At 39.7% G+C, this 23,859-nt stretch overlaps 5 protein-coding genes across 9 annotated transcripts; all 5 read left to right on the top strand.

Moving 5' to 3' along the window:
* Positions 1-354: 354 nt before the first annotated feature.
* LOC124348523 (dnaJ homolog subfamily C member 7 homolog) lies at positions 355-1,092 on the top strand. The gene has a single exon (XM_046798751.1). It carries the CDS (start codon positions 355-357, stop codon positions 1,090-1,092), a length of 738 nt encoding a protein of 245 aa, XP_046654707.1.
* A 3,360-nt stretch (positions 1,093-4,452) lies between these two features.
* LOC124349462 (axin-like) lies at positions 4,453-11,493 on the top strand. Of its 5 annotated transcripts, none has more exons than XM_046800098.1 (16): positions 4,453-4,598; positions 6,446-6,679; positions 7,150-7,276; positions 7,348-7,679; positions 7,740-8,012; positions 8,081-8,367; positions 8,560-8,700; positions 8,829-8,982; positions 9,064-9,174; positions 9,260-9,404; positions 9,473-9,687; positions 9,749-10,092; positions 10,159-10,329; positions 10,395-10,468; positions 10,533-10,680; positions 10,744-11,493. In XM_046800098.1, the coding sequence occupies exons 3-16, from the start codon at positions 7,213-7,215 to the stop codon at positions 10,868-10,870; spliced, it is 2,586 nt and encodes an 861-aa protein (XP_046656054.1). In that variant the 5' UTR covers positions 4,453-4,598; positions 6,446-6,679; positions 7,150-7,212; the 3' UTR covers positions 10,871-11,493. The 5 variants fall into 5 exon arrangements, with proteins under 5 accessions (XP_046656054.1, XP_046656057.1, XP_046656056.1 ...); XM_046800101.1 differs by lacking the exon at positions 4,453-4,598 and adding an exon at positions 5,804-5,987 and having other exon boundaries at positions 8,563-8,700; XM_046800100.1 differs by lacking the exon at positions 4,453-4,598 and adding an exon at positions 5,804-5,987 and having other exon boundaries at positions 9,067-9,174.
* A 1,439-nt stretch (positions 11,494-12,932) lies between these two features.
* On the top strand, positions 12,933-14,542 carry LOC124349883 (nucleoporin Nup37-like). The gene is made up of 6 exons (XM_046800808.1): positions 12,933-13,277; positions 13,371-13,550; positions 13,612-13,765; positions 13,836-14,064; positions 14,153-14,309; positions 14,382-14,542. The coding sequence occupies exons 1-6, from the start codon at positions 13,128-13,130 to the stop codon at positions 14,472-14,474; spliced, it is 963 nt and encodes a 320-aa protein (XP_046656764.1). The 5' UTR covers positions 12,933-13,127; the 3' UTR covers positions 14,475-14,542.
* Positions 14,543-15,595: 1,053 nt separating this feature from the next.
* LOC124349407 (histone-lysine N-methyltransferase SETD1-like) lies at positions 15,596-20,770 on the top strand. Its single transcript, XM_046799980.1, has 18 exons — positions 15,596-15,704; positions 15,826-16,080; positions 16,149-16,241; positions 16,304-16,481; positions 16,547-17,221; positions 17,287-17,683; positions 17,748-17,836; positions 17,899-18,143; positions 18,213-18,296; positions 18,362-18,457; positions 18,520-18,720; positions 18,789-19,115; positions 19,189-19,380; positions 19,455-19,679; positions 19,758-19,910; positions 19,982-20,089; positions 20,161-20,310; positions 20,373-20,770. Exons 2-18 carry the CDS (start codon positions 15,880-15,882, stop codon positions 20,544-20,546), a joined length of 3,588 nt encoding a protein of 1,195 aa, XP_046655936.1. The 5' UTR covers positions 15,596-15,704; positions 15,826-15,879; the 3' UTR covers positions 20,547-20,770.
* A 480-nt stretch (positions 20,771-21,250) lies between these two features.
* On the top strand, positions 21,251-23,541 carry LOC124349803 (stress-activated protein kinase JNK-like). Its single transcript, XM_046800655.1, has 9 exons — positions 21,251-21,658; positions 21,742-21,871; positions 21,943-22,041; positions 22,103-22,201; positions 22,269-22,403; positions 22,472-22,601; positions 22,664-22,822; positions 22,891-23,015; positions 23,099-23,541. The coding sequence occupies exons 1-9, from the start codon at positions 21,540-21,542 to the stop codon at positions 23,237-23,239; spliced, it is 1,137 nt and encodes a 378-aa protein (XP_046656611.1). The 5' UTR covers positions 21,251-21,539; the 3' UTR covers positions 23,240-23,541.
* Positions 23,542-23,859: the final 318 nt, after the last annotated feature.

The raw sequence follows: 23,859 nt of genomic DNA, 5'->3' as shown, positions 1-23,859 counted from the left end.
CAACTGAAACTTGAACTTTCCACGTTGAGCTCAGAACATGGCGAGGTACGTGACGAGCTAATTTCTACCAGGTGTGAACTGTATGCCAAAAATCGAGACATCACCAACTTCGAAAAAACCATCTCGCACCTGAAGAACAACCCGACAGCACTGAATGTCGACGATGATTTTAATCCTGCCAACACCAAGTCCGCACTAGCACAGAACAACGTGATACTATTCCCGGAACAGGAGGATAAGTCGACTCAAACCGTGGATCTGCAACTTCCTACGACGGTCGTTGATAACAGGATTGAGGAACTTGAAGATAAGTACAAAAAGGTATGCGCTCATAATACATCTATGTAACGAAAGATGAGAGGGTTCCACGCTGCCCGTAATATTCTTCAAAGCGCAAACGAAAAGCTTGTCCTCCAACTAGACAGCAAAGCAAAAGAACTTGAGGAAGAAAAAGCCTTGTCAAAGAAGAAAATCCAGGAGTTAGAAAGCGACCACCAGGAAAGCTTCGGAAAAATTCGACAATACTACCAAACTTTGCTTAACAACAGAAACTGCAAAAATAATGAACTTGAAGAAACGATCTCAGAGTTGAACTCTACAATTGATGAATGCGAAGAAAACCACCGCACTGAGATGGAAGAAATAGATACGAGGTATTCAAAAGTAATCGATGAACAAAACGAACACTTGATGCAGCTGGAGTCTAGGGTTGCCGAGTTGACACAGAAAAACTGCGAATTGAACGACACTGTGGACGAACTAGAGCTCAGCTCTTACGCGCTACCAGATTACTACAAAATTCTGAACGTGAATAGGTTAGACACCGACGAAAAAATCATGAAGTCCTACAGAGAGAAAATTCTACAAGCCCATCCAGACAAGATCAATCAGATACAAACAGATGATGTTGACAAAGCGTTGATGAAGGCGAACCGACTAAGCCAGGCACTTAATCGTGCAAAGGACTTATTAATGAATTCGAGACTTCGGTATCAATACGACAGCTGGTTAGACATGACGGAGATCAAGAAAACAGAGAAGAAAATATGGGATTATAAAGCGTTTGAAGAACGGAAACGTTACAGGAATTAAAGCCGCCCTTATGTTGAATCTTCGATTTTCTTTGGATGAGTTGCAGTTGATTTGATTTTTGTTTTTTTGTGTTTTTTTACCGAAGTTAAGTAATGTTAGAAGCTGAATGTCAGTCTTGCGATTGATAGTCGTTGATTTGTGATGACGCTCCCTCCTCGTAACAATCCGGAAGGGAATGGTGGGTGAACCTATCAATGGAGTTGGTGTGTCGCTGTTGTGCGTGGGGACTTCTGAATATACTTTGAACTGCACGAGCTGATTTGTCATTGGGAAGTACGAAAGTGCTTACACAATACAATTCCTCTAACAGTCAGAGTGGTATTAGGTTGTCCTCACCCTACATGACAGTGTAACATTTGACTACCTTGACAGGGGGTTTAATTACCCTTAAATGAGTCCACCAATTCTATACGGTGCGTTGCGACGGAGACAGCCGAGCAAGTTGACCATTATCGATTGTAGGGCTGGTTCAGTTTCTTTCATTACTAGCTTTGGTTTTTTAATTTTTTTTTCTTTCGTCCTTTTTCTCAATAAATCGGGTTCTGTCCCATATATAATCTCAATTCTACCGTGTTGTTTGACCTTTTCTTATTCCTCATCAGTTATGGTAGTATATACTTAAATTCCATGGTCTATGTGCTATTCATAATTTTCTGGGGGGTTTAATATTACCCTTTTTAAATGAGTCGAGTCACTTCTTGACCTGTTGTTGACGTGCGTTTACGGTGGAGATGGCTGGCTGTGCAGCTTGGCAGCAGAAGTTGTCAGTTACTTCTCTTGTTTCCTCATCAAGCTTCTGGACACGGGGGGGATTGTACAACTACATATACCGCCCATTACCAGTTTGACTGAAGAAGGATATAGATTTTTAAAAAAGGATATTTCAACGATTTCAACCTGCCATTTTTGATTACATCCTCACTTAAGTTCCTCCCTTGATTTTAAAATTTTTGGTAAACAGCGGCAGATTTAAGGTGTTGCCATAAAAAAAATTAACCTGAGAGTCCCAAAGTAAATTTTTCACGATATTTCTCTTATGCATAATGACTTGGTCGTGAACGCGGTCTGACCGATGACTTATGAGACGCGCCATCTAGTGTCGCCCATCCTTCCAAAACTAAAGCTGACGGTTAACCTTCACACTAGGTTCATTTGTGTCTGTTTACTTAAACAAGGGCTCCCTGACTATTGCGCAAATTTTCTATCTTTGTTTTTATTTATTTTGAAACAAATTTGAGTGGCGATCATCTTCCCTGTCCCATTGCCTTCTTCATTTCAAAAAAATTATGTTTTAAATTTTAATATAAAATATTGTGAGGACAGCGCCATTTTATCGAATGGTGGAAGGGACAGTTTCGTCTATAGGACATGTAGAATCACTATCGGGAAATTGATTCACCCAAGAGATGACGTCTTTTATTTGCGGAAAGAATAAATCCGGTCCAACGAACATTTTATTATTTGTACAAGATTCCATTTCTGAATTTCAAAATCTTGAAACGTGATCTTAGCCGAGTTCTGATGCGTAAAACACGGTATAAACAATTCTCATATGAGAAAAAGATAAAGAAAGGTTAAATTTCGTCACTTCACAAAGATATTTAGATTCGATTATAGCCTACCGGTTCAATGTCAAATCGAAACATTGGTCAACAGCAGCTGTACACACCTACACATACACATCTAATATCACGAAATAGGTTTGTCTACCTGTCTTTCTCAACACCGTCGGTAACATCATACGGGTCTCACTAACAAAGTAATCACTATAGTACCTCAATCGGAACAAATACATAACGATGAGTGAATTGAGCAAGCTCATAATTATCGCAGTGAAACACTTTGCGTGATTCCACCCCCCTTTGTGTGTAATACGATTTCCCGCAAAGAAAATCATATAATCTATTCAAACAGATAATGAGATTTGGCTGCACCTGCGTGCACCCATCAGGAGAAAGCCCGAAAACTCATTGCTCAAAATTCATTCATAATATATAGGCCTACTCTCATCCGCAATAGTTATTGATCCGCAACTGGTCAATAATTCAAAGGTCTTGCGCGGGGACAAATAGCAAAGTCCGTATTATTTCGCAACATGTTTTCCGATCAATGTGTGTCGATTCAGCCGATCTAAGCGTTTTTTTTTTTTATTTATTATAATTTTTCCATATCGTGTGACGTAAGCAAAGGTATTCAAAACCGAGTCCAAAGTTGGACCGCTAGACGTCCTCCTAGTTATCCTTGTGTACTTCATGGCCAAAGGCTTTAGTGAAGATTTCAAAGTGTCGATGATTTATTATAAAAGGCGGCAGATATCGTAAAAGTGTTTCACTCTTGAACCCACACAAAGCTACAGGCGATTAAAAGATTTGGAATCTGTTTGAAAAAAGAAAGGGATAAACAAAAAATTTGTTTTTCAAAGGGAAAAATCTTCATTTCAATGTGACTTGGCAGTTTTACGGGGCAGGATTTGATGACTTGATGTACACATCTACCGTTATATTACGGTGTTTGAAGAAGAAGTAAATAATACTATATCCTCTCTCGTCATTTAAACCATTCGAAACTTAATCTGGAGAGAGTGTCAATCAAAATGAAATCAATTCTCTCTTGAGCTCTTAAGATTGCGTAGATTTATTCTTGTGTGTGACTCATATATCAAGACATGGACGACATTTATAGGCCGGAATTAAACGCGAATCAATCCATCTTTTATCGCCAGTTATCTCGATGACTCAAATTCTTTTTTTTTTTTCCTTAATGAACAAGCTAATGATAGTCGATGATTAAATCTGGCGATGCTAGCGCATTAATGAACATAAAAGACCCTTTTTTTTCTTATAAAATAATAAATTCCAAATAATAATAATAATAATAATAATATTACTCGTTGTTTGTATACAACGGATGCACTATATATCCATGGCGCATCAGTATTAATGACTAGCGCCGCCAAGATGTCGCGTTCTTTTCTTTCATTTAAGGTTTTTCTTATCTTGGAGCGCGGCTCTTTTTCTTTTTCCTCTTTTACCCCAAAAGTTAAAAAAGAAACCGCCGCGCTCGCGCGCCAGTGTGTAATCTGATTTCCCCGTGTGTGTGTGTGTGTGTGTGTAGGAGAGATAATTCCCAATGAAGCTGCTGCTGCACAGTTAGACTGCCCAGGGTCCGCTGAGTGATCATCATCATCGTGCGAGACAAATGAGTGCGGCCAATAGACCAAACCGCCGCCGCCGCCGCCACTTTTTATAAAATTTTGAGCGCAGATAAAAGCCTCAAAATGTGGCAAGACCTTTAACTCGCGGTATAAATATCAGATCCATCTTTATTTTTCTTTCCCGAATGACACAGATATCTTGGTGGGGGTATAAGAAAGCAGTTGGTCGGCGAGGTGTTTAGACGTGTCCGCGGTGAAGTGCAATTGTTGTTGTTGTTCATCCATCATCTTTTGGTCCAACGGTGGAACTAATTTGCCGACTTCAGCAGCAGCAGCTTCGATTTGATTCCAGGTAGGTAGATATATTTTGAGAACATCCATCTTTTTATTATAATATACTATATAAGATGCAATTGAGTCGGATGCAAATTGATCCGGGACATCCATCAACTTGGTTGTCGGCGGAAGTGGCCTCCTCCTCCTTTTGGGCGGCCGCCGCCGTTTGATAATTTCGCCGCGCGGCAGCAGACAACAATTCCCACCATCCTAATAATAATAAGAAAAAGAGCTGATCTATATTTACGATGCTGCGGCATTTTGTTGGCTTGAATCCATCTGCTGCTGGTCGCGTAATCGACCAAGAGTCACTTTACCTTGACACGTCGTCGGCAATGGAATTTCGTTTTTTTTTTCCCGGACAACATGCATTCTCTCCAGCATTTTGAAGAAAGAGATAGATGACATCAACATCTCGAACCCCGCAAGCCAGCATGCTGCTGGTTAAAAGCCTTTTTTTTTTATTATTTCTATTTTTTAACTTGAAATATACTCAAAAAAGAGCCGCGGGTCAATAGAAGAAAGGCCGCCGCCACCGCCGCCGCCGCCTTCCTTTTTTTAACACATAGTCTTGATTATCGCGCGGCTTGTTTTTCCTTCTTGGCCCGACGTGAAGACCTTGAGTGTGTGGTGGCTACCGCCGAAGAAGAAACCCTCTCTAGTCCTATGAAAATGTATGTAACCACCATTAAGGGCAATCATCAGAGTAGGTACAAAACCGACATGATGTCTTGATGGCACACAACGAATCCAGGTGAGGGCAAAACGCCAGGAGGCGTAGATCGACCTGGCTGGATTGATCTAGCTTTTAACTTTGACGTGATATTATATACAACTCAATCGCTTTTTTTTTTAAATATATATAAATACAGCAGAGGCGACATTTCCACAGAAGGAAGGAATTTGAGTTACATGAACCCGCTCCAAGGCTTCCCCTTTTTTCTTCTTTTTTGGGTGTTATTTGTTCGGTACACTTTGATGCCCTTTCATGGAAGCATTATGCAGGCAACACTCGAGATGTATGCATAAGATTATTGCCAATGTAAAAAAAAGTAAAGATCATTAGGCGATTTTTGTGAAAGAATGTCGGCACCTGCAAAGTCATGGCGAAAAGCTGAAAAAAAAGAAGAAAGAATAAAGGAACTTGTGAGGAAGAAGAATGTCTTGGCGAATCGATACTAGCCAACTATCGATATATAGACATCGGGTGTACGTTTCTCGATACGATATAGGGGGAATGGGAACTGAGTTGTTTGGAGTTGAGCAGAAGCCGTCCGTCTTTTTTTCGAGTTTCATTTATTTCATTTTTTTGTGTTTTCTGTTTCTTTCCCTGAGTTGTGGCCCGTTGTTGACACGACGGCCGAAATTAACCTGAAAAAATTCGAGTGAAAATTCGATGGAAAAGGTAACTTAAGAGGAGAAACAGAAATCTGACAGAGTGATGCCCCTAGGTTATGCCCCTACTGCATACACATCTGAAAAAGTGACAATGGGCAAGCGATGGGTTTACCTAGACTCGCGTGCCCAGTGATTATTTGCAATCCAGGCAACTCCATTTACCACTCAGACTTATTGAATGTGATGGAAAATGAAATGCAAGTCTTGACTACGGGGAGGCATCACTCTTTTGTCAGGATTGTGAGCAGAGTCTGTATTGATCGACCTGGTGAGAGCTTTTGTAGTGAGTGGGGAGAACTCGGAGAGCAATTTCACTCTTCTCTCCCTTCTCATTTGTAATCCAGGGGCTCTCATCCAGTTTTTTCCAGCTGTCAAATATTGTGAACATTTGAGTAGTGGAAAACACAATAGCTTCTGCTTATGGTTAACAAACTGGTCGATAACTCTTGTACTCTTGTATTACAGGATTTCATCCAGAACCCGTGACAACAATTGGACCACTCATGTGAAGATATCGGGCCTCATTAAGGACTGAAGAGATCGACCCAATAGTTGCAACCCCCACAGACCGTCCAATTATGTTGATGCAGTAGTGATTCGTCGCAGTGTGCCTTATTCATAGCGTGCCTCATAGAAGAAACCAACTCCTCCTTCGCTTCACCCCTCTTATTTCACCAGTCTGGAACTAGATGCTGCCTGGTAAGCAACCTCCGTTCTTTCCATCTCTATTGTAGTCCATTTTTTCCTATTGTTATCTTGCACTCACCAAAAAATGAAAAGTCTCCCTACTCATTGTTACGTTGTCAGATTATATTTCGCGCTCCAACGATTCCAATCAATGCTTACCCACCAAAAACTTGCAGTTATTTCTTTTTTTGCTTTCTGATGGTGAGGGGGGACTAAAAGAGGGGGGCTGGTGGGTGGGCGGAAGAGTGGGTCTTCCAAAGCCGGATATGGGATCTGGGAACGAATTTCTCGGGATGGATTCTCTACACACAGTTGCTGTGGCAGCAGAGTTTAGTTTATTTTGTGAAATTGCCAACTTCGGTTCAGTAGAAGAGTCCAATGTTGATGTTTTTGCTCTAACCAGTGACATCAAGTTGTGATTCGAGTTTCTGGCCATGTACAAATGTGTGCTAACCATTTCGTTGCATCTCTTTCGTGTCCAGGTGATGCTGCTCCTGTTTTATTTATCGTCCGTTGACTACAACGAACTTGTACAGTGTTAAGTGATGAATGGAGGTGGATCTGTGATTCGTTTTTCGGAATCTGCTCCTCGACCCCCTGTCTTCCCAGGTATGATCCAACTGGTCGCCTTTGTGTGTGCTTATTACATTCATTCTAATGTTGTTGCGTTTTTAATTCAGGTGAAGAAAATGTGCCGTCAAGTCAGGTGAAGATGGATCCATGGGCTTCACGGTTCGGAAGGCGGGGCCCGTCGCATCCTTCGACGCTGTCGCCCTCCAAAGGTTCATCACCCGTCCTGACGCCTCGCAGACATGGCCAGTCGATGGACGAGTACGACTTGGCTCGCCGCTACGAACCGGCTGAAGGATCGGCCTCCACGTCTCCACCCTTGGTCGAAACGCCGCCCTATTTGCGATGGGCTGAAAATCTTCATTTCCTCCTGACCGATCCCGACGGCGTCGAACTCTTTGAAAAATATCTCGAACAGGAAAATTGTTCTCATTTACTCAAAGTATGTTCCCATCAACTTCAATTTCTTTTTTGTATTTTTCACTCATTTTTTGTTTTGCAGTTTTGGTTTGCCTGCGAAGGCCTCAAACGAAACTGGGCAGAAGATCCCGAAAAAGCTGTCCAAATCATCCAAGTCATTTACAAAAAGTACATCCGGCTCAAAAGGGTCAATGTGTCGGAACTGAATCGGCGTGAGATTAACGACCGAGTGGCCAACAAAGCTACCCTTGACGCGCATATCTTTGACGAAGCGCAAAAGGATGTCGAAGATCTTATCCGCAGCTCAGTTTACGTCAACTTCCTAAATTCGGACGTCTATTTATCTTACATTCAAGTAAAGAGTCGATCACTTTCATCGCTTTGACATCTATATCATTTTACGTCCTCTTATAAATTATCTAGTCTATGCAAAATGGTATCCCGGATTCGCCTCGAAGCGGCCGGAGTCAAGGAGGAGGTTCAGACATCACCGCCAAATCTTCCGTCGCCCCTGATCTCGCCGGAACGGGCGCTTCAGATGATCGAGGACCTCACCTAGGGCCATTGCCTACTTTGCACGAAGATTCTGAATTCTCATATCCTGCCGTCGAGCTCAACAAGCCAATCCCACTGACGCATGACGCTCTCATGGCCACCAAGAATGTCCGGATGAACGTCGAATCCCGACCAGTAGGCGGCCTCTACCCAAGGTGAGTCATCGTTATAGAATGTCTTTGAAAAATTGCATGATCAATTTCTTTCTTTCTCATTTTTTCTTTTAACTTTTGCCTGCATTTTTATTTAATTGGAATGCCGTTTTGATTCTTATTTCAATTCACTTATGATTTCGTTTTTTTTTTTTTTCGTTTTCCGTTTATTCTTTACGTTCATTTATGGGGTAGTAGTCGAGTGCCCCACAACCCATATCACTCCGTGCACACAACCAGCTATTACGCGCCGTACAATCCCGTTTCACGCCAGGATTCCGAGATATCCTCTGATGCTCATACGGACGACACTCGCTCACTGACCGATGGTTCTGTGTAAGAATTTCGAATGAATGTTTCTTCATTTTTAGTTATATTTTTTAAATGTTTTAGAGCCTGCAAACAATTTTATTTCAGTAATTATTCGTTCAACATTAACTTGTAACAAACGTGTCGTTTTATAGCGATGGCTCTGTCCTGTTTTACCCGGCCAAGCCTAACCGGCACCAACTGCGCAAAGCTCGCCAAAAGATTTCAAACGACTGTATGAGAAATCGTGATCCGTCTATAAACCAGCCATTCATCCCGCGAACTCAGCGTCCTCCACCTAAAGAACAGGTTATACACCTCGACATTCATCACGACTGAATCAGGTTTTTTTTTAATAAAAAGGGAATGTTTTTTCTTGTTTGGTCGCAGCAGGGTATGCCCAAGACGCCGCAAGAATTCGCCGCTGAGCTTATCCAAAAGTTGGAAGCCGTAAAACGAGATCGGGAATCTGAAGAAAAGTTGCTCCGGATTGTCGCTGAGGTTGGTGGCATTTTGCCATTTTCCCACGTTTTCTCTTTAAACAGCCAAAGTGCTTTTTCAGCAAAACCTATTTGTTTTCATACAGAGGGATAGTGAAGCCAGTGGATTGGATGAGCCATGCCCGCAAGGCGCCCGCTTCAAACCCGGATCTGAATGCTCAGCTCGTGTTTTGGCAGAAGCACTGTCCAAAATCGCTTCTTCAAATGAAGCCGACACACAATCGATTCTCGGTAATGAGCACGATTTTATCTCTTGTGCAGTTCTATCTTAATCGAGTGGATTATTATTATTTTTAAAGATAACCACGTCCAAAGGATCTGGGCAGATCAGACGCCATTGCGATCACCCGGTGCACCTTCACCTCGGCCGTGGTCTCCAGAGAACCGGCGTCGATTGCCACCGAATTCTGTGGCTATTCCAACGAAAACCAGTGGGGCACCAATAATGAGCTCTTCTGCATATGGACCCGGCTATTTCCAACGCTCCTCGGCCCATCATCGGCGAAAAGACAAGGTAAATGTCTATTCATTTCTAATTCTTCGTTGGCACTTGACAGAATATTTTTTATTTTCAGGATATCGAAAAGGGTTCGACTTACTCAGCAGACTCGGGTGCGATTCTCGATCAAGGTGACAGCGGAAGAGAAAATCGAGCTCACTTTTCCAAGTCGCAATCAATTCCTGATACGCGCCGGATTGGTATGACGTCCTCTCTTGGGGGAGCTAGCAGTGCCATCGGCAGCAAGAAATCAGAATACGATCGTGTCCATGACAGTGGTCTTTGCCTCCATACGGACCCTAATCCTGGAACACTAATGGCACCGCCTTCACAGCCACCCAAGGAGAAAGTGCTCCACTGGATCAGCACCAATGACAAATGGCAAGAAGCTGATAGAGATCCGTCTTCCAGCAAGCACAGGTTATTGTTTTAATCAACTCAGGCCTAGTCGGGTGGATCTCTAACAATTTCTTTTTTGATGGTTAGGTCGCGTCCACCGAGTTCGACTTCACCCATTTCTTCCAGGAGGAGTCGGCAACACAAGTCCGCTTACGGGACTTCGAGGTCGGAATCGCTGGAACGAGCTGGAGCTTCCGCCGGTCATTTAACGCAAAGCGAAGACGATATGGCTAGAAATCGTCCTCCAACCAAGCCAAAGTAAGTCTAATCAAACGAAAACTAAATTCACTTATTTGATTCATTTATTGATCCAATCATTCTAGACCTAGCGTATCACAGCCAACTTCCACTCACTCGACAACGATGAAGAAACCAGCAAGTAGTGGAGCTCTCTCAGGTAAACAGGGAACAATTCAGCAGCGTTGGTTGTTCGCCACCACTCATTCCATTTTTATTCACAGGTGAAGGAAGCTCAGCCCCAACAGAATGCACTGTTGTGACGTTCACTTTTGGAGATGAGCCCGTGCCCTACCGCAGCCGGATACCTGGACGAACTGTCACGCTCAAGCAATTCAAAGAAATTTGTGTGCCCAAAAAAGGAAACTACAAGTAAGGAAGACTCTTAATTATTTTTCACGAAGCTTTGTACTCTAATCATCTTTTGTTAATTAGGTACTACTTTAAAACGAATTGCGAGGACGACGTAGCGATGGCAGTCAATCAGGAGGTTATTGACGACTCTGAGATTTTACCACTCTGGGAAGACAAAGTGCTGGGTATCGTCAAGCTTGTCGATTAGAATTGATGATGTTATGGAAAAGATATTGTCTTGAAAACTTTACAAAAAAAAACTCTTTAAAATGAACCTGAGTTTATGTTGCAGCTTAACATTACCCTCCTTCAAAATCTTCAGCCCTGTCTTTTATTTTGTATGATGTGAGTTCTATTTTTGTCATTGTCGTTTTTCATCGATTCACGCGTTGTTTTTTCTCTTAACTCCTGTCTTTTGATAGAAATCGAGTTTCTTTTATTTCTTTTCTCTTTTATTTTGAGAAGCGTGCAACAATCGTGTCGTAGTAATTTACCCTTTTTCCAGCATGAATGAATATTTGTTTAATTGTCGCGCTGAGACTTCTTTCTTCCCTCCTGCATTTCCTTTTTATACTTTGTCTGGGCCAAAAAAAAACTAATTTAAGAAAAAAAAAAATGTTGGAAGATTTGCCTTAGCCAGAATATTTTTTTTTAACTTCGCAATCGTCTGATTTGTACACATCCATCGAGTATTCTCTGAAAGATAAGGAATGACATGTGTTCAACTCCGATTCCTCGTCTACCACTATCTCCATCCCGCCCAAATAAAACAGCCACTTCATCTGAAGCATTACTAATACGCAAACGTTTCATTACAATTTTATGAAATTGTTTTGTATAACTGTGGACATTCATTTCGACATCCAACTTGGTTTCATTATAAGTCGGGGTAGTTTATGTTTTTTGTGAAGCTATACTTGTCAGTTTGAATTTCAAGCCAAATGACTTTTCAAATTTTCATTTGAAACGAAAGTAATCATAATTATTCACATTTTCACTTGCCATTTTTAAAGATAAATCTCATTTTGGGCGGGAATTTAAGCAAGAACTAAACCAACCAAACTAAACCAATGCGATGCTAGCGACATCTAACTACAATCGAAGTGCTTGATTTGTCTATCTATTTTCTTTTATGGGAAAAAGAAATAGTCAGATCACATGCGTTAGCAAAATATCCAAAGGACTGTTTGTGATTTTTATTTCATTAAAATAATCACGATAGCATAAAACGTTCAATAGTCTGCCAATGGCCGTAATAGAAGACTAAGACTGTGAGTCTGTGACATCTCGGAGTCACTTGTATTCTAGAGCTGTCGCTGTGTTAGAACTTATAAAATTAATTAATAAATAAATATTTTACCATGTTAGATCATCACGGAATTTCCTAAGGCAAAGTTACTACGTGTATGACTGATTTATTGTTAAATATCAGTTCGGTTATATGATAAATTAGACTGGGTTGTACATTTTCATTCGTTTTTCAGGAAGTGTTTTCATTGAAAACACTCGACAAAAATTATATAAAGCATCTGTTACAGACGCAAGACATCTCGTGTTAGGAGTTCGTCGTTCATTAGATCTCCACAACCATAATTATAATTATTTATCTAATTATAATTAATTAATTAATTGTTTTTTTAATTATAATTATTTGTGTAATTATAATTATCACAATTTGTAATGAATGCAACACGGCTCTATAAGTACGGATTTCTTTATAAACTTGGCTAACAGCTGAAGCATCACTGAAGTGCGATTTACATAAAAACTGCTAAATTTTTTAAATGTTAAGAAATAGTTTATGACGCGCAATTATTTCTTACATAAAGTTCATTTATGAATATCTGCTTTAGTTTACTCGTGATGTAGTTGTAACACGACGAAAAGGCAAATTGCGTAGGTGAGGTTTCCTCGATTATGGGAAAAAACCCTTGCGGATATTGTCTATTATGAGACACAAATGGCGGAACATTTGTGGGGGAGGGGTGATTCTTTCTTTTTGTCTGTAATCTGTAAAACAGAAATAATATGTTTGATAAATTCCCATATTCGGAAAATTGTGTTCTGCCATTAGTCAAGTCATGGTCAAGATGCTATTAAAAATCTTAGCATGACAGACACATTCTTCTTTTTTGTCCGATATACTCACTGGTAGCGAGGTAATTTTTATAACCTATAGATGTGCGTTAAGAAAAACCATGGAATAACTGACTAATTTTCAGATTGATAAATTTTACTTTTATTGCTTTTATCGCTTTTATCGGCTTTTATAAAACCAGAGTTGATAATTTGATAAAGCGGTTGCAAAAAAAGGCTTCTGGCAACAAAGCGACACGAGGGATTGAAATTCGGCAACGTAACTTGGCAGACGTAATTTGTTTTTACAAACCACGAACCACAATCACAAAACCGATTTGAATTTGTAAAAAGATTTTTAAGTAAAAAAGCCATCATAAAAAAAAGAAATGGGCTCTCTTTCCAGACCGTTTCATTCAGTTGGCTTGGGAGATGAAGAGATTTTCTGTCTTTCATTTTCACCATACGAGTGGTCCAAAAATTTCCTAGCAATCGGAACGGAAAATAAGGTGGTCGTTGCCAACGTTCAGTATGAAAACGTAAGCACATTTTGTATTGTCAAAACCTGTCATTACCTACTTGATACATCGTTATGTATCTATTGTTTTACTAATTGCTTTTGTTATCCTCAGGATGAGATTCAGTTCAATGTGATTCGTGAATTTCATCATTTTTGCCCAGTTGTTTCCTTGAGTTGGAGTGCACTCTCATCCAGTGATACGGTTCCTAAAGTCTGCAAATTTGCCACAGCAGGCATTGATGGGAAAATTCGGATTTATACAAGTGATCTTGCTCAATCAGAAAATGTTTTGGTAACAGGTTTAGCATACTTTGAAAGTCTTTTAAAAATAAAAATCAACATTATCTTTATAGGAATTGAGTGGACATGCTGACAATGTCAATTCAATAGCATTTCAACCAGACATCAATGAAAAATTCTTGATCTCTACTTCTGATGATTTTACTTGTAAAATTTGGTCTACAGAGACTGGAGATTTCTTAAAAACAATTCCTCTTCAATCTTCAGGTGATTTATAAATGAGATGTAAAAATGACAAAAATAACACTGTAGGATTAAAATTGGAAACCTTATGTAGGAATGGCCGTTAGATTCAATCCTTCGGAACCCAGTAAATTCTTAGTGATGGAAAAGTCGGGCGTTACAAGAATCTTCAGTACTTTAAATTTTTCTCCAGTAACTTCTTTGAGCAACAACTTTAGCTGTCAAGACCCGGCTCTTGATGCTGATTGGTCGTCCTGCAATCCCACTCATATTGCGACATCATTAGGAGGTCGAATTCAAAATTGGGATTTAGAGGCATTAAGGTATACTATTATTCTTTACAAATGACATGACTTTAAAGCTGTCGACCATGACAGATTGTTATTTGATTTCTTGGTTTAAATATAAAAGGCTTCCAGAAGACACTACAACAGTTTCTTGTGAAATGGTCCGAAAAGTACGCTTTCATTCTACCATCGATACATTGATTGCCGTTCTTGGATCACCAGGCCCTGTTGTGACCGTACTCCGTTCATTAGGACCAGTAATGATAACGGATTCGTTAATGGTAAACTTAGCGTAGCAAATTTTTTTTTAAACGTTGAATTTTCATAATAATATGTACTCCATTTAAATTTAGGCTGCCAGCGATCTAAGTTGGCATTATTCTTTACCCCTTCTTGCTGTAGCAAACGATCGATCTGTACGATTTTGGAAATTGCTACTAAAATAATCCTTTGTAAATTAATTTTGATTTCTGAATGCTGATCAAATAAAATTCTGAGCTCAACCAAACTTTAACTAACAATTCTCTTGGTAAACATATTTTTTTTAAACTTTTATTGAAAATTCCACTTATTAAGTTATGGTAATTCTTTTCTGTTGTTATATAACATAGGTCCTTAGTAATGACATGCCAATTAACAAACCCAAACAACTTTGACAAAAACATTTATACTTTCTCATATTAAATGATCAAATCCAATATAAGCCCTACTTCTTAAATTTAATATCCTGGAGAAATCATTTGTCACTATGGAATTTTTAAGCATATACATGCATTGAATTCAAAGATTTTTTTAATGATTCCATTAAAATTATATATGTTATTAAGTTTTAACAGGAAATTTAACATAAATTTTGTTTGAAGAAACAATATGTTAGCAGGTTATAGCTTGCTGGTAAAGTGGTAACCTAAGTTCCTAATCTAGGCCCTTAATTGCCATAATTACCAGAACGCCAATACGTCTGTTTTTATTGGTCAGCAAATGCTGTTTGGATAAGTTTTCATTTTCTATTAAACTTGAGATCTAATTAAAAGAAAAAGTCAGGAGTCAAAACAATGTTTGTTTTCAAACCCATATCGCAGACTGCCGTTTAGCATGACCTTCGTTTACAAAGGGTTTTCTAAAACGCGTAACGCAGAGTTCAAAAATGTGGAATGTCGATGATGCGAATCGGCGAGTCGCGAGCAAAAACGCGAGCAATGAAAAATAAGTAGAATAACAAACGAAATGAATGATGAAATTCAACACTAACCAAATGTAGGCAAATATCTAAATCCGATTAAAGTCAATGCACACAATATCAGTCCCAATAAATTCAGTAACTTCCATCTGCTGTACAGTAGGCTGTAGGCTTTTACAATTTAAGTTTTTATAAATATAAATATGCAAATATTTAAGCAACGATAAATGTTTTCAGTATCTTATGCTTTTACTAATATACGTTTTCAGGTTGTCACAATTTGACTCACAATTTAACTGTTTCCTTTCGACTTTTCGAGAGGGGAAAACTTCAAAAGCAGTTCCGCATCACCATTTTGCATTTCCGTATTTGCGTTCCACGAGTCTCTTTTGCGTTTTAGGAAGTCCTTTTTACTAATGGCGAACGTGGATGAGTGTTGAATGTTTGGGGACGTGTTTTGGATTTTTAGTGTTGTCATTTATCATGTACCTCTAAGGTACTTATTTATAGTTGTATATTTTAATTGAATTTGATTCACGAGTCATCGTAGAATCATTTAGTGGTAAAAATTAAATTTTTACTAATTATAAATTTTTTAAATTTGATTGTGCTGTCAGAAACGGTTCGTCTGAAAGCCGTCTTGGTTTGATTTCAAACAACCAACACAAACCATGAATCCGGCAAAGCAGAAAAACTGGAAACTCCTTACAGATCCACTTATAATAAAAGGAGCAGTGAAGCTCTTCCGATATGAAGGGCAAGTTCAAGGAGATCCCACCTACCCTGTAGTTCATGTTCGTGATCCACGTTCACAAATACAAAGGCTTTGGTCCAGGCCTGAAGTTCTTGATCTTCCTGTGCCAAGATTCAGGGTACCAATTTCATAAAATTTATAATTTTGTGTATGTGTAATGTTTACTGATTCATTTTCAATTAACAGATAGATGCAGAGTATATAGGAGACCCACCTTCAGTTGAAGTAACAATATGCAATGTCAATGATAACATTGATAAAGTTTTTCTTGGAGATCTGGTATGTCTTAATACAGTGTTTTAATAGCCGTGCATATTTAAAATATCTTTTGTCGTCTGTAGGTGAAAAAACATGGTCCATTTGAGGAACTTACGATATTTTACCATCCTAAAAACAATAAACATTTAGGTTTGGCTAGAGTTGTATTTGAAAATGTAAAAAATGCTAAATCTTGTGTAGAAAAACTCAATCAAACCTCAGTTATGGGAAGACCTTTGCAAGTGTTTCTTGATCCATTTGGTAATTCACCAGCACTAGTGTCATTTTTTTCTATTGGCTGACAAATATTTCAACTAAATTTTTAGGTGCGGAGTGCAAAAAACAGTATGAATCGTTAACTGCAGAGAAAAAGCCTGAAGTTAAACCCGAAATAAAAAAAACTGAACCCAAACCTAACGAGGAGCTCAACGAAACAGTTATTCCGATTCCTCCGCCAGTGGTGCAAAGGGAGAACAGCAACAGTCAGCAGCAAAACACCAACAATCTTGAAACAGAGGAGCACTATTTTAATTCCAACGGCCATGTCGGCGTCGGTGTCGATGGGCCATTCAGTTTTCCACCACCAGCCTTTTCTGTTCCACCACCTTCTACTGATTTCTATGGAGGATGGCATCAACAGTTTTGGAACACGCCTGCTCCCTCTTGGGTGACACAACCGCCTCCCGAGGCAGCCCTTGTCAACAGTAATCACGAAGAAGAGAAGAAGGATGAAGAACCACTTGTTTTGGATTTGGATTCCCGAATTGAGCTACTCTTGAAGGGGAAGATTTCAGCCGCATTGAACACACCTGCTTTTCTGCAACTTCAGTTAGATGGAAGCAGTAATTCAGGTTCTTCGCGAAGTAGCAGTCGAGCAGCTGATCACGATAAAAATGTTGATCCGTGCGCCAGTCCACCTCTTTCGCCACCTCCTTCTCCCTTCCTCTCTCAAGAAATCTATTTGGAGCATTACAAAGCTGCACACCCAGAGCCCCCACAAGGTATGTGCTCTTAAAGTTTACCGTTATCTGCGCAAACATTTTTCTAATGGATTTTTTCCCCTCAGCCATCCGATTGAGTGGAGAAATACTTAATGACGAAATGAGCTTATCCAGTTTAAGCTCTGGAGATGAAAAAATTTTCAACTCTGATGGAACAAAAATTGAAATCGACGACCAAAACTCAGCAGCTCCGTCATTCTCATCTCAATTCTTTCCACAACCTCCCAACTACTCGGCTAATGATCCTTACTTCGCATGGCGGGGTATGTATGGGAATGCATACGCTCAGCCCTCCGCTTTCGCCTCGGGAACAAATAATCCTGCTTACCCCAATTTCAATTATCCCCCGCCAAATGGGTATCCTCCTTACGCTGATGCATCTCAACCGTCTTCAGCCCCTCCTACGCAAAGCTCTGCTTTACCCGAACAAAGCACCGAGGATCCTCATGCTGCAACTATCGAGTAAGTGTTTTTAGCTTTCAAATTGTTAAGAGACTCCCTTTCTACAAATATTTGTTTTTAACAGGGGAGTCGTGGATCGAATAGTGGCGGAATTGAAACAAATTTTGAAAAAAGATTTCAATCGGCGAATGGTTGAGGGAACGGCATTTAAAGGTAAAGTTCAGTTTGACAATATTTTACAATCGTTTAACCTGACTCTTGTTCGTGTTCAATAGCATTTGAAAATTGGTGGGATGAGCAAAGTAAACAGGAAGCCAAGGGACCTGCAACGAAATCTATTTCTCTGGTCTCAACAGCATCAGTGCTTCCGCAACCCGTCCAGCCATTAACGCAAACTAGCGAACAACAACCACAGGCCGCCACCGCTAAGAAAGTGGGTTTCGGGTTTGAAGGTCTCAACTTAGGTTTCGGATTAGGTTTAGGACTCAGGGCTTCCATGCCTAAGCTTCCTTCATTCAGGGTATGTAAACAACATAAATGTACCGTACTTGTCGCTTAGACGCTACAATTAACAAATTAATTTCTAAAGAGGAAAATCAGACCACCTTCACCACCACCTATGGATGATGATTCTCGAAGGAGATTGCACGATTCCGACGATGAATCTAGAGACGTAAATTGAACTTTGATAACCTTATTTATTTGCTGTCCTTTTAATAACGTTTGAATTGCTAACAGAACCGGAACGATAGACGATATGGTCAAAGAGGTCGTGGTTCTTTGCGCTCCTTGTATAGTAGTAGTAGCAGCAGTAGTAGTAGCAGCGAAGATGAAGTAAGTTGAACAAATTTTTACGTAGTTGATCACAGTTAATTTTAAACTTATAAATATTCCAGGATCTTGACGATAGAAGACGAAAGCGGAACCGACGGCAACGAGGAAGTGTGTCATTTTCTTCATCATCGTCTAGCTCCGAAGATCGATCCCATTCAGATTCCGATTCCATTTCCGGAGCCGAAAGTATTAGTGAGGGAAGTCTACCTGATTCACCCCGTCCACTGACGAATAAAGTGAGCCGGAAAGAAATCAACTTAGAGGTGAATTTAATTTCTTTCTTTTCAACGTTGTAAATCCTTTTACTTACGTGTGTGTTTTTATTTAACAGTTGGAGGAAGTATCTCCAGATAGGCCACCAACTCCCGGTACGCCTGATATTCGCGAAGAACCCGAGGATCGTTTGACTCACCTTATCGATCAGGCCAAAGAGAAAGAAGATAGTGACAGTTCGGCATCTTCGACGGCGTCTTTTGTTTACAAGGATCATTGCTATTCATTACCTCCCAAAGAGGAGCCTCCAGACGCTAAAGGCTCTTCCGCCTCTCCATCACCTATTCGTGTGGATCATCTGTACAATAAGGTGAAATTGGAGAAGCCTCCCAAAATCTCGAGCAAGCTCAAAAATGCCGAACCACTCAAAAAGAAGCAACCAAAGGTAAAGTATTCTTGTGTTGTATCAACAGTCATTTCGATTTAGTTTTCTAACCATCTTTTTTGATTAAATTTAGGCGGAGGTTAAACGCGTTCGTGAATCAACGACACCAGACCCAGTCTTACCTATTAGAAAGACTTTCCCGCAGCGTGATAGGATGGAAGAAATGGCATACTTTTACGAATTTCTGGCCAAGGGAATTGACGCAGAAGACATTTCTTATTTTCATAAGAGCTACGAGACACTTCTCTCTCAAGACGCTTTACAGGTTCCATCGACTATTGATCTCCTCTTTTTAAATCGAGTTTCGCGTGAACTTTGTTTCTTTTATTTTTCGTACAGACTCAGGGCTATTGGCTTAACGATACGCATTGGGTTGACTATGACCCTACGGAGTTGGATCCATCGCCATCGAAGCGCAAGCGAAAAGAAGAACCCCGGCCTCACAAGTCTGGCTCAGCACGAACTGAGGGATACTATAAACTTGACAGCAAGGAGAAAGCTAAGCACAAGTCACATTTCGCTCGATGCGTCACTGAAGACTCGCGTTTGGCCGAATCCAATGTCGTAAGGCTCTTCTTGAAATAACTTTCCTTCCCTCAACCAATTTCTCATCTCTTTTTTTTTTTTTACTCTTTCCTTTAGTCCTCTGTACGAGCAGCTGGGCTGGGTCCTACAGATACGGGTATTAACAAGGGACAAGCTCTTTCGCGTGAAGCGCGATCGAATCAACGAAGATTGCTCACAGCTTTCGGCTTAGAAAACGATTCTGATCTCCTGAAATTCAATCAGCTTAAGGTAACATGCCACTTTACGTTTGTGAAATAACAATTACTAAATTGTTGGATTGTTTTTGTCGCGATCTTTAGTTTCGTGGGGCTAAACTCAAGTTTGGCAAGTCTTCAATTCACGACTGGGGACTGTTTGCCGTGGAATCGATTGCTGCTGATGAAATGGTCATTGAATATGTTGGACAGGTAAATTTAAAATACTTTTGCTATTTGAGAGAATCGCAGTTAAATTAAATATGAACTGGTGATTCTTGTAGGTGGTGCGGCCCGTGTTGGCAGATTTACGAGAGACTCAATACGAAGCTGTTGGAATTGGATCTTCGTACTTGTTTCGCGTTGATTTGGAGTACATCATTGACGCTACGAAATGCGGCAATCTGGCCCGCTTCATCAATCACTCTTGCAATGTGAGTTTAGTTTTTATTTATTTTGATTTCAATTTCTTTAACGAAATGGTATCGTTAACCAGCCAAATTGCTATGCCCGAGTCATCACGATCGAAAGCCAGAAAAAAATTGTGATCTATTCCAAACAGCCGATCGGTGTTGGGGAAGAAATCACGTATGATTACAAGTTCCCTATTGAAGAGGACAAAATCATTTGCCTGTGTGGCTCGAGCCAATGCCGTGGTACTTTGAACTGAGCCAAGAAGACCGAAGACGGTCTCTGCCAACGGAGGTGTTCCATTGAAACGGACTTTGTACAAATTTCGTTATTTCGATTTACGATTCCTTGCTTTCTACTTCTGTTTATCTTATTTGTCCATTATTTCAGTGCGTTGAATAGTTTCGCCTTACTCACGAATTGGAATATGTAAAAAAAAACTGAAAATGATAGAAAAATGAATTGGTTTCTTTTTACTTTAAATGATGGCAAGCCATTGTGTTCGTGCAGACGTAGATTAGTATGCTTAAAGGCTCTAAAAATTAACAGTCGGAAACGGAAAATAGCGGAAATAAGTTCAGACCGTGATTCGACGATGATTTTCGAGAAAAAATCAAAATTTAATAATTAATGCTTTAATTAATGCCCGATTTTTAAAAAAATATTTCTTTGCAAATATTGCCTAAAGCGTTATTATCGGAGGGGGCGAATGCGAGGTTCATTGTTCAAGGATATAACCACCACATTAGGAATGGTTGAGGTTACTACTTACTAGTAGTTTTGTAGCGAGGTCGCGCCTACCCCCTCCAGACTCCGGAGAAAGTTCTCGGAAAAGCAACTTTTAAAAAATGTATATGTATTTGAAAAAATTTTCACACATCGAATATAAAAAGTCAATCAAGGCCCTTTGAAAAAGAGAAATAAGTAAAAAAAGTAGTTGGTATAGTTGTTCAAACCTTGAAAACCACTTTCCACCAATAACGTGACTGGATCATTCTTGTGGGGCAATAGCCCGAAATGTTATTGGCCATCAGAATTTGAAGGACAATAGATTTTCTATTAATGGGAGGTTACTAGCTTTAGGGGAAGGTGGGTACAACTTTTATACGGTAAAAATGGAAATGTTCAGGTAGAAACACCCCCCACTTTCTTGTATTTAACCATTCCAGGGGTCACTTACAAGTTACTCGTTCATCCTGACAGTCGCTACGGTGGGATATCTGACAAATCTTCATAGGAATCACGGGCTCAAATGGCTTCACGATTAACCAATCAGTTCTACACTGAAGAGTTTGGTGCTACCAAGTTTACAATACCTCGGAGATATCAAAGTCTGAAAGCCATTGGCTCCGGAGCCCAGGGAATCGTCTGGTACTATTACTATCCTTATTTCTTTTTTTTATATTTCTAAAATGCTATTGGAGTTTCTTAACCATATCTTGAATGACTGGTAGTGCCGCCTTAGACACAGATACAGGACAGCAAGTTGCCATCAAGAAGTTGAGCAGACCATTTCAAAATGACACTCACGCTAAGAGAGCCTATCGTGAAATAAAACTAATGAAAATGGTTAACCACAAAAATGTATGTTTGATATTTTTTTCAGTTTCTAAAAAAAGAGATTTCACTTTATGCTGTAATTTTTTTATTTCCAGGTTATAGGTTTGCTCAACGCTTTCACGCCGCAAACGTCATTAAGCGAGTTTTCTGATGTCTATTTGATAATGGAGTTTATGGATGCCAGTCTTTGCCAGGTTTCTTTTTATTTTAATTTCTGTGTTAGAGCGTCAGCTAATATGCTTTACTTCTTAACAGGTTATTCAAATGGATTTGGATCACGAAAGAATGTCGTACCTGCTTTATCAGATGCTTTGCGGAATCAAACATCTTCATCTTGCTGGAATTATTCACCGAGTAATGATTTGTATCTTCTTATTCGCCATTTGTTGAAGAAAATTTTAACACTTTTGATTCTTTCAAGGATTTGAAGCCCAGCAATATCGTCGTGAAATCAGACTGCTCATTGAAAATTCTCGACTTCGGATTGGCAAGAACGGCGGGAACGAATTTTATGATGACCCCTTATGTCGTTACCCGATATTATCGCGCACCAGAAGTAAAGAACCGCACCGATTTTGGCAACCTTTATTTTCAAGTTTCTTTCTGTCTGTTCTTTGTTTTTAGGTAATTCTTAGTATGAGCTACAAAGAAAATGTTGACTTGTGGTCTGTTGGCTGCATCATGGGTGAAATGATCCGTGGTAGTTATCTTTTTCCCGGCACTGATCATATCGATCAGTGGAACAAGATTATCGGTACCTTTGTTTTTAATTCATCAACACCGAGCAAGCCGCAATAATTTGTTTCCATTTCTCAGAAATACTAGGAACTCCGAATGCAGAATTTATGAAGCGCTTACAGCCTTCTGTCCGCAACTACGTCGAAAACAGGCCCAAATATCCGGGCTGCGACTTTGATAAGCTTTTCCCGGATGGACTTTTTCCTTCTGAATCATCAGAACAGTGTAGAATCAAAGGTAATTATTTGCGGGCAAACCATTTTTCGTTCAGATTAACTGAATCTTTGCACCCTTGACGTTTTAAGCTAGCCAAGCACGCGATCTGCTCCGTAAGATGCTTGTAGTCGACCCCGAGAAGCGCATTTCGGTCGATGAAGCCTTACTGCATCCGTACATTAGTGTTTGGTACGAAGATGGCGAAGTCAATGCAGTAAGTCAGAGTTCTCTATGATACAATTTACTTTGGAGACTTATAATGCAATTAATTGGCTAATATAAAAAAAATCTATTTAGCCCGCCCCTGGTCCGTACGATCACTCGGTAGAAGATCGTGAGCACACAGTGGATCAGTGGAAAGATCTTATCTACAAGGAGCTTATTGAGTATGAAACCGCCAACTCAAATTATGCACCCGACATTCACCAGGATGAATAAGATGATTAAATTCGTCCTATTTATAAATTCTTTTTCTATACTATCAACTTGCTTTACATCTTCTGTTCTTATTGTTGCACATCGTGAAAAAGTGTTTGATCCTGTTTGATGATCCTACTCTTTCTTGCGACCGTCTCTTGTTCTAGTCCCCACTGCTTCCTCGTCAACCTTCTATCTCCCATCTTATACTTAATATGAAAGGAAACTCGCGCTTTTCATCCAACATGCTGATTGTTTCCATAAAATTTTACATCCTGACAGTCTTTTTCTCGTACCTTGTAAATAAATTAACAAAACCACGATCTCACGTTTTATAACATAACGTTTTGGCGTTTTGGACGATTCCCATTTTTGTTGTTGAAATCTTGACTAGGTATTGAATTAAGTTGCAGTTTAGGAAACTGCGATTTTTTTTTAATTGGTCGCAATGCTTATCAGTTTGTTTAGAATTTTTAGGAAATTTTTATCTCGCAATCCGCGTCGCCGTAGCTTAATTAGTTTTTTTTGACATCACGTTAACGTCAAACGGTTTTGCAATTTGTGGTTTTTTCGCTAAAATAATATTACTGGTTTAAAATTCAAGATATTTTTTTCTAGTGTAGTTCTAGTACTTAAGTATT

This window comes from Daphnia pulicaria, chromosome 7, assembly GCF_021234035.1.
Source record: "Daphnia pulicaria isolate SC F1-1A chromosome 7, SC_F0-13Bv2, whole genome shotgun sequence".
Classification (NCBI taxonomy): Eukaryota; Metazoa; Arthropoda; class Branchiopoda; order Diplostraca; family Daphniidae; genus Daphnia; species Daphnia pulicaria.
This window is presented reverse-complemented; position numbering and strand designations above follow the sequence as displayed.